Source organism: Strix aluco, chromosome 10 (genome assembly GCF_031877795.1).
Source record: "Strix aluco isolate bStrAlu1 chromosome 10, bStrAlu1.hap1, whole genome shotgun sequence".
Taxonomy (NCBI): Eukaryota; Metazoa; Chordata; class Aves; order Strigiformes; family Strigidae; genus Strix; species Strix aluco.
The window spans coordinates 2,343,068-2,358,521 of NC_133940.1; the positions used below are offsets into that span (position 1 = coordinate 2,343,068).

A 15,454-nucleotide genomic window follows, 5' to 3' on the forward strand; every position below is an offset into this window, starting at 1 on the left:
GTGGAGTCCCCATCCCTGGAGGTGTTTAAGAGTAAGTTTGGCTTAGCGCTTAGGGATATGGTGTAGATGGGAACTGTCAGTGTTAGGTCAATGGTTGGACTGGATGATCTTCAAGATCTTTTGCAACCTAGACAATTCTGTGATTCTGTGATTACTGGAAAGTCTCTCCTGAACACTTCTCTTTCACTCCCCATGCTTTCTTAAGCTCACATCATCTCGCAAACATGCACTGTGTTGTTACATTTCTCACTCCTCTTCACTTTTCTGATCCACAACATTTTCATGGCATTTTTCAGTTCTTCATTTCAGAGGGTATAGATTAAGGGATTGAGCGTAGGCGTAATGATGGCGTAGAACACAGAGACCATCTTGTCTGCTGAGAAGGTGGTGGAAGGGTGCATATAGATGAAAACGCATGGCCCAAAGAACAGAATTACAACAGCGATGTGGGAACTTCATGTATAGAGTGCTTGGAGACGCCCTTTGGCAGAGCGTGTCCTCAAAGAAACCACGATAACAGCATAGGACACAACAAGAACAACAGAACAGCTCAGGGAAATCCCACCACTATTGGCAGCCACGATGACACCAGTGATGTAGATGTCAGTGCAGGCCAGCTTTGGTGAAGGGTGAACATCACAGAAGTAGTGGTCAATCTCATTGGGCCCACAAAACGGTAGCCAAATGGCCAGCAAGGTCTGCCCCACTGAGTGTACAAAGACCACCACCCAAGAAGCTGCCACCAGCCAGCCACAGACATGTTGTTCACAATATTTGTGTAATGAAGTGGCTTGCATGTAGCGACGCAACGCTCATAGGCCATCACTGTGAGAAGGAAGATCTCAGTGCACCTGAAGAAATGACCTGCAAACAGTTGAGCTATGCAGCCCACAAAAGAGATGGTCTTCTTCTCAACAGGAAGGTCATAAATGAGTTTGGGAGCTGTGACAGTAGATTAACTGATGTCTACAGAAGACTAGTAGCTCAGGAAGAAGTACATGGCAGAGTTCAGCTGTTCACTTGTCTTTGTCATAGTGATGATAAGCAGGTTTCCAAGAATGGTGGTGGCATAGAAGATTAAGAAAAATGAGAAGCCCATTTCTGCTACTGTCTTGTCTTGTGTTAGTCCATGGAGGATGAACTCAGTCACATTGTTTTTATTCTCCATAGGCACCACATAGTCAGGACCTGAAGCACAGAAAAGACACCAGCTATGGCATAAGACATGGGAAATTATCAGCACACACACATACAGACCACTGGTATGTTAAGTATTAGACATATTTCCTTTGCTGTCTTTTGGGGACAGTTTCCATTTAAAGTTAGTGTTTCCCTCAAGGAGTAACAGGTGATATCCAAATCAGAACATATTATGGAGGTATGCAATAACAAGCTCAAATTATTTATTTGAGGAGGGTGGTAGAAATAATACCCTCCAGAATCCTAGTTCTCACATTTGCCTCTTTTAAAAAAGAAGACTAATTACCAGATCCCCTCACAACCCACTTTTACCCTTTGATTTGGAAATATACTTTGATTTGGAAATAAAAGTTGACCAAAAGAGACAGTGCATCTATAATTCACTAATACAACACTTTGATCATGGCCCGAGGAAGATCGTTGCCTAAGCAGTGACTGTACTTTCCTTTTCAGTCCTCTAAAGGATTGCAGCAGAACTACTTCTTCTCGCTCTGACTGTGATACACCTGAATAAGTTCAGTCACAGAAAGAGCTGGCTGGTGTTTTCTTGGACTGTCTTTCTTACAGTACATGAATGAACTAATCTGGAGGTAATTTGCATTAATGGTGCATTAACAGGGGTTTGTATACCTCACCCAGGTCCTGGAACACCTCATAAATACACCTGTAGTGACACTGGGGTCATGAATGTACTGCTGGTGACCCTCCTTTATTCACAAACACCCATGAATTGACCTCTGCAGGATTCCCATGTACACAAGTATCACTAGTGCTCCATGTATACATGAAGATAGAGGTGGCAAATGTGTAATAATCTTGCCTGTGATATCAGCAAGCCCTTTGGGGTTTGAATTCTATTTGACAATCACAGGACACTCGGTTCTTTCTCCTGAGCTCTCTGCCTCACCTCCTGGCTACTCCCCAACTAGGGCAGCAGAGGAAAGGCTCCTTAATGTCTCCATCCCTATCTCCATGCCCCTCCATGGGCAGAATGAAGGCACTATGAGAAAGACCAAAGTGTATGTGTCGTGACCGTTGTTGCCTGATATGTCCAGCTCAGACAACGTAAGACTGATCACGTAGGAAGTGCTGCCATCAGCTCCCGAGTCCTCTCTGTAACACTGACAACATCCTTTTGACAGATCTTTCTGGAAACAGCATATAACTGGGGAAAAAAACAAACAAACAAACAAACAAACAAAAACAACAGATAAGACACCAACTAAAGCAAAGGTTGAAAAACCTGTAATTGAGTTTTTTCTATTTCATCAAATGGACCTCACAGAAGTCACTCACCAGAAATACCTATTTTCAAAGGTAGAATTTCAGTCATGCTAGAACAATATCAGAAAACTTATGCAGTTCATATTTGCCAGTATCCAAGAGTTCTCATGCTATTCCTCCTCTGATGACCTCCTCTAACCACTTCAGGTGGTTTCATCAGAACGTCTCAGCTGCAAGTTGCTGCTTGGATGTTGTGAGAGCATATCTCCACCAATTCTGAAACCTACAGTGGCTGAAAAGAACAGCCTGGCTCTCTACCTGCATTTCCCATTCTTCAAAGAACTACTTCCAAGAACATCTACAAGAACAATTATCTTTCAGAAGATGAGGAAATTGTAGCAGAAATATTTAAACTGAATCATGCTGCAGAAGCACAAGACTATCAGGAGTAATGAGATCCCAGAGGCATAAAACATTTTGTCAGAAATCATCAGTGGACAAGGAGCTAAAAATTGTACTTGGGATAGTTATTAGGGCAGTCTCTGGAGAGTGATGTTGGAGTGTGGTCATCTAGACTGTTAGATTGCACATGGGTTTGCTTGCTTGCTTGTTTGTTTGCTGTCTGGCTTTTTATTTACTATTGGACATGTATTTCTTCTGGAAGCATTTCTGGTTCAAATAAACACCACACCTGTCCATTTCCAAGATTTGTATTCACCTTAATTTGCAATCAAATATTCTTGGAGTAAAGATGTCTCTTACAGAGGACATTTATATAAATTCTGCCTTCGGTCCTAAGCTAATATTTCTCATATGCATTCTTATTTCTTATTAACTTGTTCTTATGATTGTATGCTTTATAGACTGTTACCCCTTAGACATAAGCTGTACAAATTTGGAACAAGAAGTTAAACAGGAAATTACTTCAAAAATTTAGAGAGGTTTGTAGTTAGTCCTCACTGCTTACCAGGTATTTTTACTGAGGTAATGCAAAACACAGAAGCAACTCTTTAGCCCAAGTATTAAGTTCTTATAAGAATTCTTACCAAAGTGTAAAGGAGCATAATGTTTTCAGTGACACCTTCTATAAGCTATGGTCAAATATTTGCCCAGCAGCACCCAGAAATGAGACATCCAGAAAAAAAACTTGGTGTTGCCCCCCCCAAGCATTTAAAAAAAAAAAATAATAATCTATTTTTAATATATATATATAGAGGTATAGTTTTGTGCATATATATTATATATAGTTATATAGCCCTAGCTTGGGCTGGGAACACCTTGTAACCTTCAATCCTACATAAGTGACATTAACATGTAACACAGCTGCAGGTGTTTATAGGGAATGTAAGTGGAGAAATAAAAGAGCTTCAGTTACTTTTGGATGCAACCAAGCAGGGCTTCTCCTTCCTCACTCAGCTGATTTGGTGGTTTTTCTGCAGGCAACGTAGGGGCTAGGGTCTCTTGTCTCATTGTGCTCCTCAGATGGAGACCCCAGGCTGCTATAGCTTCTCACCCAGTGACAGCTTTGACTGGCACCGAACAGGTTTGGTTTTTCATCCTCATGTTTCTTCTCTTCCCTCCTGCAATAGTAGGGGTACCATCTGTTCCTATGGCAAACGCCTTCTTCCCTTGTGTGTGTGTGTAAATGTGCTCTGTCAGGATAGGAGTTGTCTTGCATACTGGAATAGTCTCTAAGCAATTCTTTCATTTTTCCATTGATAAATGAAATTGCACATCCAAATGCCTTCTTTGGTGACTCCTTCATTTCCTACAGTCAGAAAGGTGTCTTTCATTAGATCTATGATTCTGTATTAGTCTAAACATTAAAATAAAAATCTTGAGTCAGAGCTGAAGGATAGAGGGGATGGTTGGAAGGATGGCATCAGTGATAGGTGAAGTAGATAGAATTATAGAACTGTTTGGGTTGGAAGAAACCTTTGAAGATCATCTAGTCCAAACCCCCCTGCCACAGGCAGAGACATCTTTCACTAGATCAGGTTTCTCAAAGTCCCGTCCAACCTGGCCTTAAACACTGCAGAAAGGATTTGTTTCACTGGCAGGAGAAGGGGAGAAGTTTCCCTCCTCTTACCTGCATCAGCAAATTACCCAACTAGCACCTAATATCAGATTTTTAACTGCTAACTCATGGATTCAAGATACCACAATGTGGTTCTCATAAAAAGGCAATTACTGCATGCAATTTACATAAAGTATGAACTTGAGACACATGCAAAAAAATGGTTATAAACTTGAAGTACAAAGTGTTTTAGGTTTCTTGAACTAGCCAATATGGGGACAACCTACTGAATTCTTTATGGTTTAAAAAGATTTAAATAGAATTTCAGAAATAGCGCAGATCTGGTCAACGTACAAGTTGCTTTCATCATCCCTTGCCCCCAAATTTTAAAGTGTTAATGTTAAAAATTAAGTGCCCTCAGTAAAGTCTTAAAATTTGTTATGGGCTTATTTTCTACCCACTCAGACCTTCACATGACAGCTCAGTGTGTGGGCTGAGAAACTATGTATGAACATTATGACTGGTTCAAATGCAACTGCTGGTCAAGCTACTATACCTGCATAAAGAATAATGAGCTAAACATTACGTAATCTCAAATACTTAACAATAACAGTTTACAGCCGTCATTATAAAATCCAAAGTCCTAAAAGTTCTAACAAAAGTTCTACTATTTTTCCAGTTTTACACTTCTGCTCCTTTTATGCTTCTTTTTTGACCATTCCCAATTCTAAAACCCATTTTTCTTCTGCCTTTATTGGAGGCAGAATAAACCCAAAAGTTAATCTGAAGACAACAGGGAGAACTACTGGGATGCAATACAAACTTTTATTTTTTTTAAAGGAGAACACAGCTGTTGAACGTTAATAAACCCATGAGAAGACATCAAGATCATAAATCCAGCTGGCGAGGAATTACTCATAGAAAAGGGGAAAAAAATTGCAATATAGTATCAGTAAGAAAACCTAACCTTAGACATTTTGAAGGACAGCTAGTACCATTCAACATAAAATACTTCACAGCAAAATGCAATTTTATAGCCAGTCCCAGATCTTCAGAGCAAGCCAGAATTGACAGTATTCTTTTATTCACACAACTTTTAGGTAACTATTTAACTGTTAATTCAAATCCATAATTTAACAACTAAAATTGTTTGAATGGCTGCAAAAGCACCTTAACATCCAATTTCAAACATGCTTAACTGTTTGTTTCTCTTAAGTAATGTGCTTATTTCAGAGCAAAAGCACTTCTCACCGTTCAAATCCTGAAGTCCTCCAGAGCGCTTTTTCAAACTTTTTACATTTCAATGAGGTCCATATAGACCTGATAGGTAGATTAAGAAAAAGACTCAAATGGATAAATAACAGCATTCTTTTTTCCTCCCAAGAGGGCGAAGCAGAAGAGCCCACTGCCCACTGTCCTGGGTTTGAGTGAGTGGCGGTGGTTTCTGGTAGCAGGGGAGGGGGCTACAGCAGTGGCCCCTGTAAAAAGCTTCTCAAAGCTCCCCCAGCTCCAAAGCGGACCCACCTTTGCACCAAGGCCAGGCCAACTAGCGACGGTGGCTGCACATCTGTGATAATGTATTTAGAAAGGGGAACCTGGGAGGACGAGTTGTAGTTGTGAGGAGCTGAGAGGAGAACATCTGTGCAAACACCAAGGTCAGTGGAAGAAAGGAGGAAGGGGAGAGGTTTATTTACAGAACGGGTTATTAGGCAGTGGAATGGATTGCCCAGGGAGGTGGTGGAGTACCCATCCCTGGAGGTGTTTAAGAGTAGGGTCGACATAGCGCTGAGAGATATGGTGTAGATGGGAACTGGCAGTGTTTGGTTAATGGTTGGACTAGATGATCTTCAAGGTCCTTTCCAACCTAGTTGATTCTGTGATTCTGTGATACTGCGATTCTGTGATACTGCGATTCTGTGATACTGCAAGCAGAAATTCCAGCAGTATGTGACCATAGACCTCTGTGTTCTGAGCTGAATGGATTACAGAGCAGATGGAGTTCATCTGAATGTTTATATCTGAGTAATGGGATGCTCTACCTGGACAAAATTTTCAGCATTTTAATAGTATTTATTTAAACACTGATGTTTCCGTTAGTGTTCAGGAGCCCCAGGCCTGGGCCTGCGCTAGCTGACAAGAGAATAGAGAGAGAATGCCTGTTTGTCACAGAGCTCACAATGTCTTTCAAATCAAAAGATGAATCTTTGGTGTCTTCCTAATTACAACAGGAGCTAACAAGCTGTTCTTTGAAAGGCAGTTCTTGGGGAATTTTCACAAAATAAATTATAGTGAAAGATGCTTCATTTTCTCCGATCCTTTGGAAATGTTACCACAGTTCTACACCTTCCCGTTTTCACTTCCCACTTTTCTACTCCACAGTTTTCTCATGGCACTCTTCACCTCCTTATTTCTTAGCGTGTAGATGAGTGGGTTCAGCATGGGTATGATGACAGTGTTAAACACTGCCACGCTCTTGTCCTCCAACAGATTTAGATGGGCGTATGTAGATGAATGTGCAAAGCACAGAATCACCACAGTGATGTGGGACCCACAGGTGGAGAGGGCCTTGTGCCACCCTTCAGATACTTGACTTTTCAAGGAAACCAGGATGACAATGGAGGACATGACCAGGATGAAGAAACAGCTCAGAGTTATCATTCCACTGTTGGCAACAGCAATGATGCCCACAGTGTAGGTGTCAGTACAGGCCAGTTGTAGTAGAGAGCGGACGTCACAGAAGTAGTGGTCAGTTTTGTTAGGGCCACAGAAAGGGAGCTGAGAGGTTAGAAGAGTTTGCACTATGGAGCGCACAAAGCCTCCTACCCACGAGCCAATCACCATCCGGCCACACACGCACCTGGTCATGAGGGTGGTGTAGTGGGAGAGGTCTGCAGATGGCCACGTAGCGATCATAGGCCATCACTGTGAGGATGAAGAACTCTGTGCAGACAAAGAAATGCACCCCAAACAGCTGTGCTATGCAACCCACAAAGGAGATGGTTTTATTTTCAGCAAGGAAGTCAGCAATCATTTTGGGAGCTGTGATGGAAGAGTAACAGATATCTAGAAAGGCCAGGTAGCAGAGGAAGAAATACATGGGGGAGTTCAGACACTGACTGCTAATTACAGTGATAACAATGAGCAGATTCCCTGCCACAGTAATCATATAGAAGAACAGAAACATCACAAAATGTATTTTCTGTGCTCCTTGGTTCTCTGAGAGGCCCAGAAGAATGAATTCCTTCACACTGCTTGCATTCTCCATGTTACTCAGTTGGGTGGCGATATGCAATGCACAGCCTGGGCACATGGAAAAATAAAGACAAATGATTCATCAGGTTTTTTCATTCTTAAAAATGAATTCTTTATCAGAAGTGCATGCACACTAAGAAATAGACAGGATTAGTATTAAGTTTATGAAGTGGTTTTTTTGCTGGTTTTTACTTTAGAGTTTCACCAAAAATAGGCACCTCTTAGAAACAAACTATCTGTATGGGATTCATCCTAGTATCAAAACATTCCCAGGCAACTGCTGTTAAAAATGACCATGGCAAGTCCTGCCCAATAAAAACACAAGCAGTTCTCCCTGTTTGTGAAGGTCATCTGAGCACTTCTGTGGAATGATTCAGTTAATTCAAATTATCTAGTGCCTATTTAAATTTACGGCAAAATCTCTTGTGCAAGCAAAAACTGGTCAAGCATCCACAGGAAACACAGAAATGGAGAAAACCCAAAATTGCTCTCAAAGCCACAAAGTAAAGCCTAGAGAGGAAGTTGGGAAAGTTAGGGACTTTTCCTGTGCTTACAGTTGTACTAACAGTAGGTAAAAGGTATTCAAGAAGGGGAGTAAAATTTACATGGATAATTCCTTTTCTGATATATCTCCAAGAAGAAAAGATCAGTAAGAACAATGTGACATCAATTTCTACCTAGTCTTACCAAGCTGTGATCCTCTCCATCCCTCCTCTTTTCACTTAGCACTGACATAGTTTTCTACAGAAAACAAAGGACAAAATGTGTGCATATTTATGGCTGGGCAGTAGCCAGAGGAAGAGAAACAGCTGGGCTCCATCTAGGCCAGGGCAGAACTGGAAGCAAACCCCTCCAGTCTCGGTGTCATGTTTAGGCAATCAGTGGTTCAGAAAGGAGTGACCAAGAGATAAATGATCAAGGAAAACTATATTCCTGAATATCGGCAGATGGGAAACTCCTGAGCTAAAACAAGGTGTATATTTTTGAAAGAATTGTAAAGATATGACCCACTCACCACAAGACAGCTCTACTGTGTGTCCCTCTTGGTAAGGCCCCCGTCACCATCACCAAACTGCATTTTACAGTATATTCACCTGCCTCATTCCATCTCATTGCCTTACGTCATGTAGGCACCTATATCTGAGCCAGTCGTGCACTCTTTTTTCTGCCTTTGCAGGGCAACTCATGACCAGCCTAAGGTGTGTACTTAAGGTGTCTAAGATGTGATGAATTACCTTCTGGAGATGCCTCTTTCTTTCTGTTGACTCCAAGAGAATGACTAGAATGACTAATTCAGGGGAAGATTCCCACAGAGGAATACTTCTAAAAGTATCTTTTCAGGGAGAGACTATAGGTATGCGATATAATGCAATCAATTGCAAAATAAAGTAAATACAGTGTGGAAGGTTAACTTTCAAAAAGGATGGGTAATTGCACCATCTCCTTGCTCCTAAGGAGGAATGCTTCCCTAAAATCTCAGGTGGTTTATGGGAAACAAAACAACAAAATAACCTAATCTGGGGCTACAGAACTAGCTCTGCATGCTTCCAACCAAAGATAGCCATAGACAATTGATAACTTCAGTGAAAATTTCTTTTTGTATTTTCACACTTGTCCAAGAAGGGAAACAAAAGAGGAAAGGAAATCAGGAAAAGAGGAAAGGGAACAAGAAAAGAAAAGAAAAGAAATAAGAAAGGATCTCGAGAACCTGGAAAACTTACCTCCTCTGTGTTTGGAGATCTAACATTTTCTGTAAGAGCTGTATGATTTTATGTCCCCAACACCTGTCTTCCCTGGTAGGAATATGTTATAGCACAGACTCTTTAAAGAACATAGAATACCTTCTGGAAATCTTCCAACACTTGCTTAGGAGGTGTCTTTTACTGTATAATCCCGTCTAATTTCATTTCTTGCATCACAAGTGTATCTTGGTATTTTCTGCCTGTGTGAGAACTGCTTTGGTGGGCTGTCTGGGTAGTGTGGCCTGGCCTGGGTGCACGGAAGGATGCATTCACAACCCAGCAGCAGAAAGAAGACTGAGAAGAAAACTGCTTAAGTAGCACTCTTTAACCCTCTCCAAGGAAATCTCCCACCGCAAGGGCTCTTGGGGCTGGAGGAGGGAGGTGTGGAGGCTTAACGAAGAAAAGGCATGAAAGGAAGGGGCAAAGGAGGAGAAAATAACTCTCTCCTGACTGAAAAGTTTGAGCAAACATATGTTAAAGAAATAGCCATCAGTCAATGATGATGATATTCTGAAGGTATTTCAGGATTTCTCCAGTAGAAATAACAGCCAACGGATTAGCTGAATATTAAACTGGTCAAGCGTTTGCAATGAGCTAGTCCAGTTAACCCTTTCCAGAGTCTTCCAGTAAGCCATGATTTAGGGTTTTCCCAAGTGTGGAGGCCCATTAGATTCACGGCTTTGGCTTTATAGCATTGTGAATAATAAAACAATCCATTTAAATCTTTGTGTATCCCAAAAACAAAACACATAAACCACAAATCTTTTTAAAAAAGTCAGAGAGATTTCTATTAGTAAGGAGAGTGGTGCCATGCTCTGGGGCTGGCAGAGTTACCTGTCACAATAGTCTTTTAAAGGGCAAGTCAGGCACACTTCTATCCTGGTGGTTATGATTGAGCTTTCACAAAGACAGGAGATGGCCTGGGTTACCTCTTGATGGCCCTTCAAGTCCTCTCTTGCATGAAATTTCATCACTGGCAACCCAATGAATAAAGCCTCTTGCAAGAACTTGCACGTTTTTACAAAGGTTAGCAAATTACAGAATAAGTAAAAAAAATTCATGCTTTTACAAATGGGGGAACTGAGGGAGCAAGTCAGCTATTTTATGCCTGTGGAAGTCAGCTGAGTTGAGTCTTCATCACTCTAGGCTTTCCTATGGAAAGAAATACAACTCTCCAGGATTTGATTCACCCGATCTACCTCAGACCTGATTTTAGGATGGGATTAGGTCTGAAATAGACGTTTAGATTTTGAACAAAATTGCTTAGGGCAGACAAAGGCTGCGTCAAAGAGTTGCAGTCAATGGCTCAATGTCCAAATGGAAACCAGCAACAAGTGGTGTCCCTCAAGGGTCCATGCTGGGACCAATACTATTTAATATCTTCATCATTTATATAGACAGTGGGATCGAGTGCACCCTCAGCAAATTTGCAGATGACACCCAGCTGAGTGGTGCAGTTGATACACTTGAGGAAGGGATGTGCCATCCAGAAGGACCTTGACAGGTGTAAGGAGTGGGCCCATGAGAACCTCATGAAGTTCAACAAGGCCATGTGCAAGGTCCTGCACATGGGTTGAGGCAACCCCCACTATCAGTACAGACTGGAGGATGAAGGGATTGAGAGCAGCCCTGCAGACAAGGACTTGGGAATTCTGGTGGATGAAAAATTGAACATGAGCCGGCAATGTGCGCTTGCAGCCCAGAAAGCCAGTCATATCCTGGGGTTCATCAAAAGAAGCATGGCCAGCAGGTCAAGGGAGGTGATTCTCCCCTTCTACTCCACTCTGGTGAGTCCCCACCTGGAATACTGCATCCAGCTCTGGGGTCCTCAGTACAAGACAGATACGGACCTGTTAGAGCGGGTCCAGAGGAGGGCCATGAAAATGATCAGTGGGCTGGAACAGCTCTCCTATGGAGAAAGGTTGAGAGACTTCAGCCTGAAGAAGAGACGGCCCCTCAAGACCTTCTTGTGGCCTTTCAATATTTCATAAGAAAGACAGAGAAAGGTTTTTCAACAGGGCCTGTAGTGACAGGACAAGGGACAACAGTTTTAAACTGGAAGAGAGTAGATTTAGATTGGACACGAGGAAGACATTTTTTATGATGAGGGTAGTGAGACACTGGAACAGGTTGCCCAGAGTATTCAAGGCCAGGTTGGATGGGGCTTTGAGCAAACTGATCTAGTGAAAGATGCCCCTACCTATGACAGGGAGGGTTGGACTAGATAATCTTTAAAGGTCTCTTCCAACCCAAACCATCCTATGATTCTGTGCAATCTTGCTGTCAAGAAGAGCCTCGTCTTTCTTAACTTAAAGCTTCTGCAGCCAAAGTTGAATCTATGAAATCAAACAGAATAAAGCAAATGGAGATGCTATTTCATGCATCAGTTCAACTCATCACTGCTCTGAAGTCTACTGCGTATTTTTAGCTTCTGACTTATGGGTGTCAATTGTTTCATCCACTGCCCATTACTTTGGATCACTGACATTTCTTGAAATTTAGAATGGCCAAATAACAAGCAAGGCAAGGTAGGCATCTCCCGATGCAGAATGCCAGCGATCCATGCAGTGGAAATGAAAATCCCCAAATTAATGAGGAGGTTAAATACTGCTCTAAATGAGAATAGTCTTCTAACTTAAATATCATCTCACCCTGTAGCCTGGAGTCCTGGCCAGATTCATAAGGGTTCACAGTAGTCACTATAGGAAACAGAGTATTGGGTAAGAAAGTAAAAACAGTCTTACAGTCTTTGGGAAAGGAAGAGGAACAGCAAATGACAGAAGCAGCTAAAGGTGAACCAGCAGGTATCTAGCCTGCTAAGCTGTTTGGGCCAGATCTGCCAGTTTCTGTATCCACTGACACACATGGCAGCAATTTGGCTAACATCATAGTCATCTCCTTTTGACTCCCTGTCCAAAAGGACTAGCAGAAGGGACTTAATTCACCAGCCCAAATCAAGAGTTGCTGGTATCTCCTGTTGCAAAACAGTTTCCTAGAAGGATGTGCTCACGACCAGGAAAGGAGAAAGGTGTTTTCTCCATTTTCACTCCACTGACTGTGACAGGTGGGTCTGGACACCATGGTGGTGGCAGCTCATGCACACAGAGGGACTGTACATGGTGAGAAGATGAGTGAGGTGTTGTGGGTAGGTAGTAAATGCTGGCAAGGGGCTGTCTTCATAGAGACATGAGGTGTGGATTTGATGGTGGGCAGGATGGGGCTGAGGCACCCTTTGGGGGGCAAGTTGTGAAACTGGAAGTGGAAGGCACAAGGCTGGAGGCTGTCTTGAGGGATTTTGTGAAATCACAAGTGAGAGGGCAAGGACGCATATGTTGAACCTCGGGGGCAAGATTTATATGCTGACCCTGTAGACTGTGATAATCTTTCAGACCCTGGTGCTGTAAATCCTAAAAGAGACTCTGGCCTGTGTCCTCCCTTAGCTGGGGATGATCGGTGGGTAAAAGTGAGGCAAGAAGCCTTGGTGCAAGGGGATATGGACATGGCGAGAAAGATTGTTGCTCCTGTAGTTTATGAGTCAGGACATCAGCCACGTTGGGAAGGACTGCATTTTTCTGTTATTAAAGAACGACAGAAAAGCGTTAATGAGGACGGGCCTCAAAACTCATTTACAACAGGTATACTGGAGGCAATCGCTCATGGGTATCAGTTGGTCCCGTGGGATTGGCTGGCACTTTTAAAAACGGTACTAACGCCGGCACAGTATTCTATCTGGAAAACCGGGTGTGTGGATCTCTCTACTCAGCATTCGCACCCCCCCACCTGCAAGCGCGGAGTTGGCGGCGGAGGCCCGGAGCCTCCCCGAGCCCCCCCCGCTGCGGGGCAACCGGCTGCGGCCGAGTCCAGCACCGTGCTCTCGGCCCACCTGTCCCCCCCAACGCCAAAAGCGGCAGTTTTTACAGCAGGTGCTGACACGGGGATGCGGCGTTCCTTGTCTGCCAACACCACATAATCAATAAGCAATGGCTTTATATATTCTTAATGGTGTTTTGATGTTTGTAGTGTTTGTCATTTTATGTTGTGTGAGTAATAAGTGTGAGGGGCCTCTTTGTGTGATTGTTCTGCATGTGTGAGACGCATCCCAGCTGCAGCTGCGGAGTGCGGAGTTCTCTGACAGAGCGCCCTAGTGCCTGCCTGCTGGGTCACTGGTGCTGCCTGTTTGTTCGGGCTAAGTGTTTTAAGTGTCATAGGTGAAATATCTCCTCTAGCAGGATGCAGAAATTCTGTGCTAATTGTTGTCTTGAATTGCTGTAACATTTCAAAGCAAAGATCTCATTCATGTAAGGGGCCCAGTAAACTGGGTAGCAAATATTCGTCCATTTATATTAGAAACCCCTACTACATCATGGGGTCGTGACTGTATGGCTCGATGGGGAACTCAAATTGAATCAAATTTGTCTTAATCGCCACTGCAACGCAACCCACCCCTAAACCCACCCTGAAACTAACCTGGAAAACACAATCACCTGTGCAGGTGGGTCAGTGGCCCTTGCCAATGGAAAAGTTGCACCACCTTAATGATTTAGTTCAGGAACAGTTAAGTGCAGGACATATCGTACCTACCACCAGTCCTTGGAACTCCCCGGTGTTTGTTATTTTAAAGAAAAGTGATAAATGGTGACTTTTACAAGATCTCCAACGCATTAACGATGCCATGGAGGATATGTGTACGTTACAGCCAGCAATGCCCTCCCCAACAATGATTCCCCGAAACTGGCATCTTGTAATAATTGATTTAAAAGATTGTTTTTTACTATTCCCTTGCACCCAGATGATGCACCCAAATTTGCCTTTTCTGTTCTCAGTATTAATGTTAGTGAACCTGCAAGATGGTACCACTGGGTTGTTTTGCCACAAGGCATGAAAAACAGCCCCACAATGTGTCAGTGGTTTGTTGCAAAGGCTTTGAGCCCTGTTAGAATGCAGGTCCCCCAGGCTGTTATATATCATTATATGGATGACCTCCTTATAGCAGCAGAAGCACAGATCATGGAAAAGGCTCTTGCTTTAACCAAAGACTCAGTATCTCAAATGGGGTGAAAAATAGCACCTGAAAAGGTACAGAGATCATCACTGTGGCAGTACCTGTGGTGGAGAATTTGTGAACAGACCATTGCCCCAGAACAGGTTGAACTTAAAACTGATGTTAAGGCTTTAAATGATTTGCAGAAACTGTTCGGAGCTATAAATTGGATACGGCCATTGTTGGGTCTAACTAATGATGATCTGCATAGCTTGTTTGATATTTTGTGAGGAGATCCTTCACTGACATCACCCACAGTACTTACAGAGAAAGCGAAACAAGATCTCCACCGGGTAGCTAACGCCATCTCAGAAAGACAAGCATCGCCATGTGTGCCCAGCCATCCATATCAACTGATATTATTTAATCCTTCAGGGCAGCCCTATGTTCTGTGTTTCAGTGGGATGAAACACTTAGTGACCGTCTTGTTATTACTGAACGGATTTTTTTGCCACACCAAATGCACAAGACGGTCACTACTCATCCAGAAATGTTTGCCAAACTGATCATGAAAGGTAGGCAGCGCCTACTATTACTTGCTGGTCAGGAGCCTGTGTGTATCGTTGTTCTGGTTACTATGCACATATTACAGTGGCTAATACAAATGTCTTTAGAATTCCAGACAGCGATCTGTGACTACCCCGGACAGCTTTTAGTACACAGCCCATCACATAAATTATTACAGCAAAATTTTTTATTATATGCCATGCCAAAGTGCAGCGATGTACCGTTGCAAGCCTTGACTGTGTTTACTGATGGATCTGGAAAAACGGGAAAGTCATTCATAGTATGGCAAGACCCACATACTCAAATTTGGCAGACATTACTTGATACCTGGGATCACCACAGATGGTTGAGCTAGCTGCAGTAGTCCGTGTATTTCAATGCTGGGATACCCCAATTAACATTGTTACTGATTCTGCTCATGTTGCCAATCTTGTACAGCGTATAGAGAATTCATGTCTGAAGGACGTTAAT

At 42.8% G+C, this 15,454-nt stretch overlaps 1 protein-coding gene and 1 pseudogene across 1 annotated transcript; both read right to left on the bottom strand.

Annotated features, from left to right (window-relative positions):
- Positions 1–206: 206 nt before the first annotated feature.
- Positions 207–1,168, bottom strand: LOC141927782 (olfactory receptor 4S2-like; annotated as a pseudogene).
- A 5,610-nt stretch (positions 1,169–6,778) lies between these two features.
- On the bottom strand, positions 6,779–7,721 carry LOC141927783 (olfactory receptor 4S2-like). Its single transcript, XM_074835043.1, is given in 2 exon segments — positions 6,779–7,321; positions 7,323–7,721. Coding segments are annotated over 2 exon segments (927 nt in total). The 5' UTR covers positions 7,707–7,721.
- Positions 7,722–15,454: the final 7,733 nt, after the last annotated feature.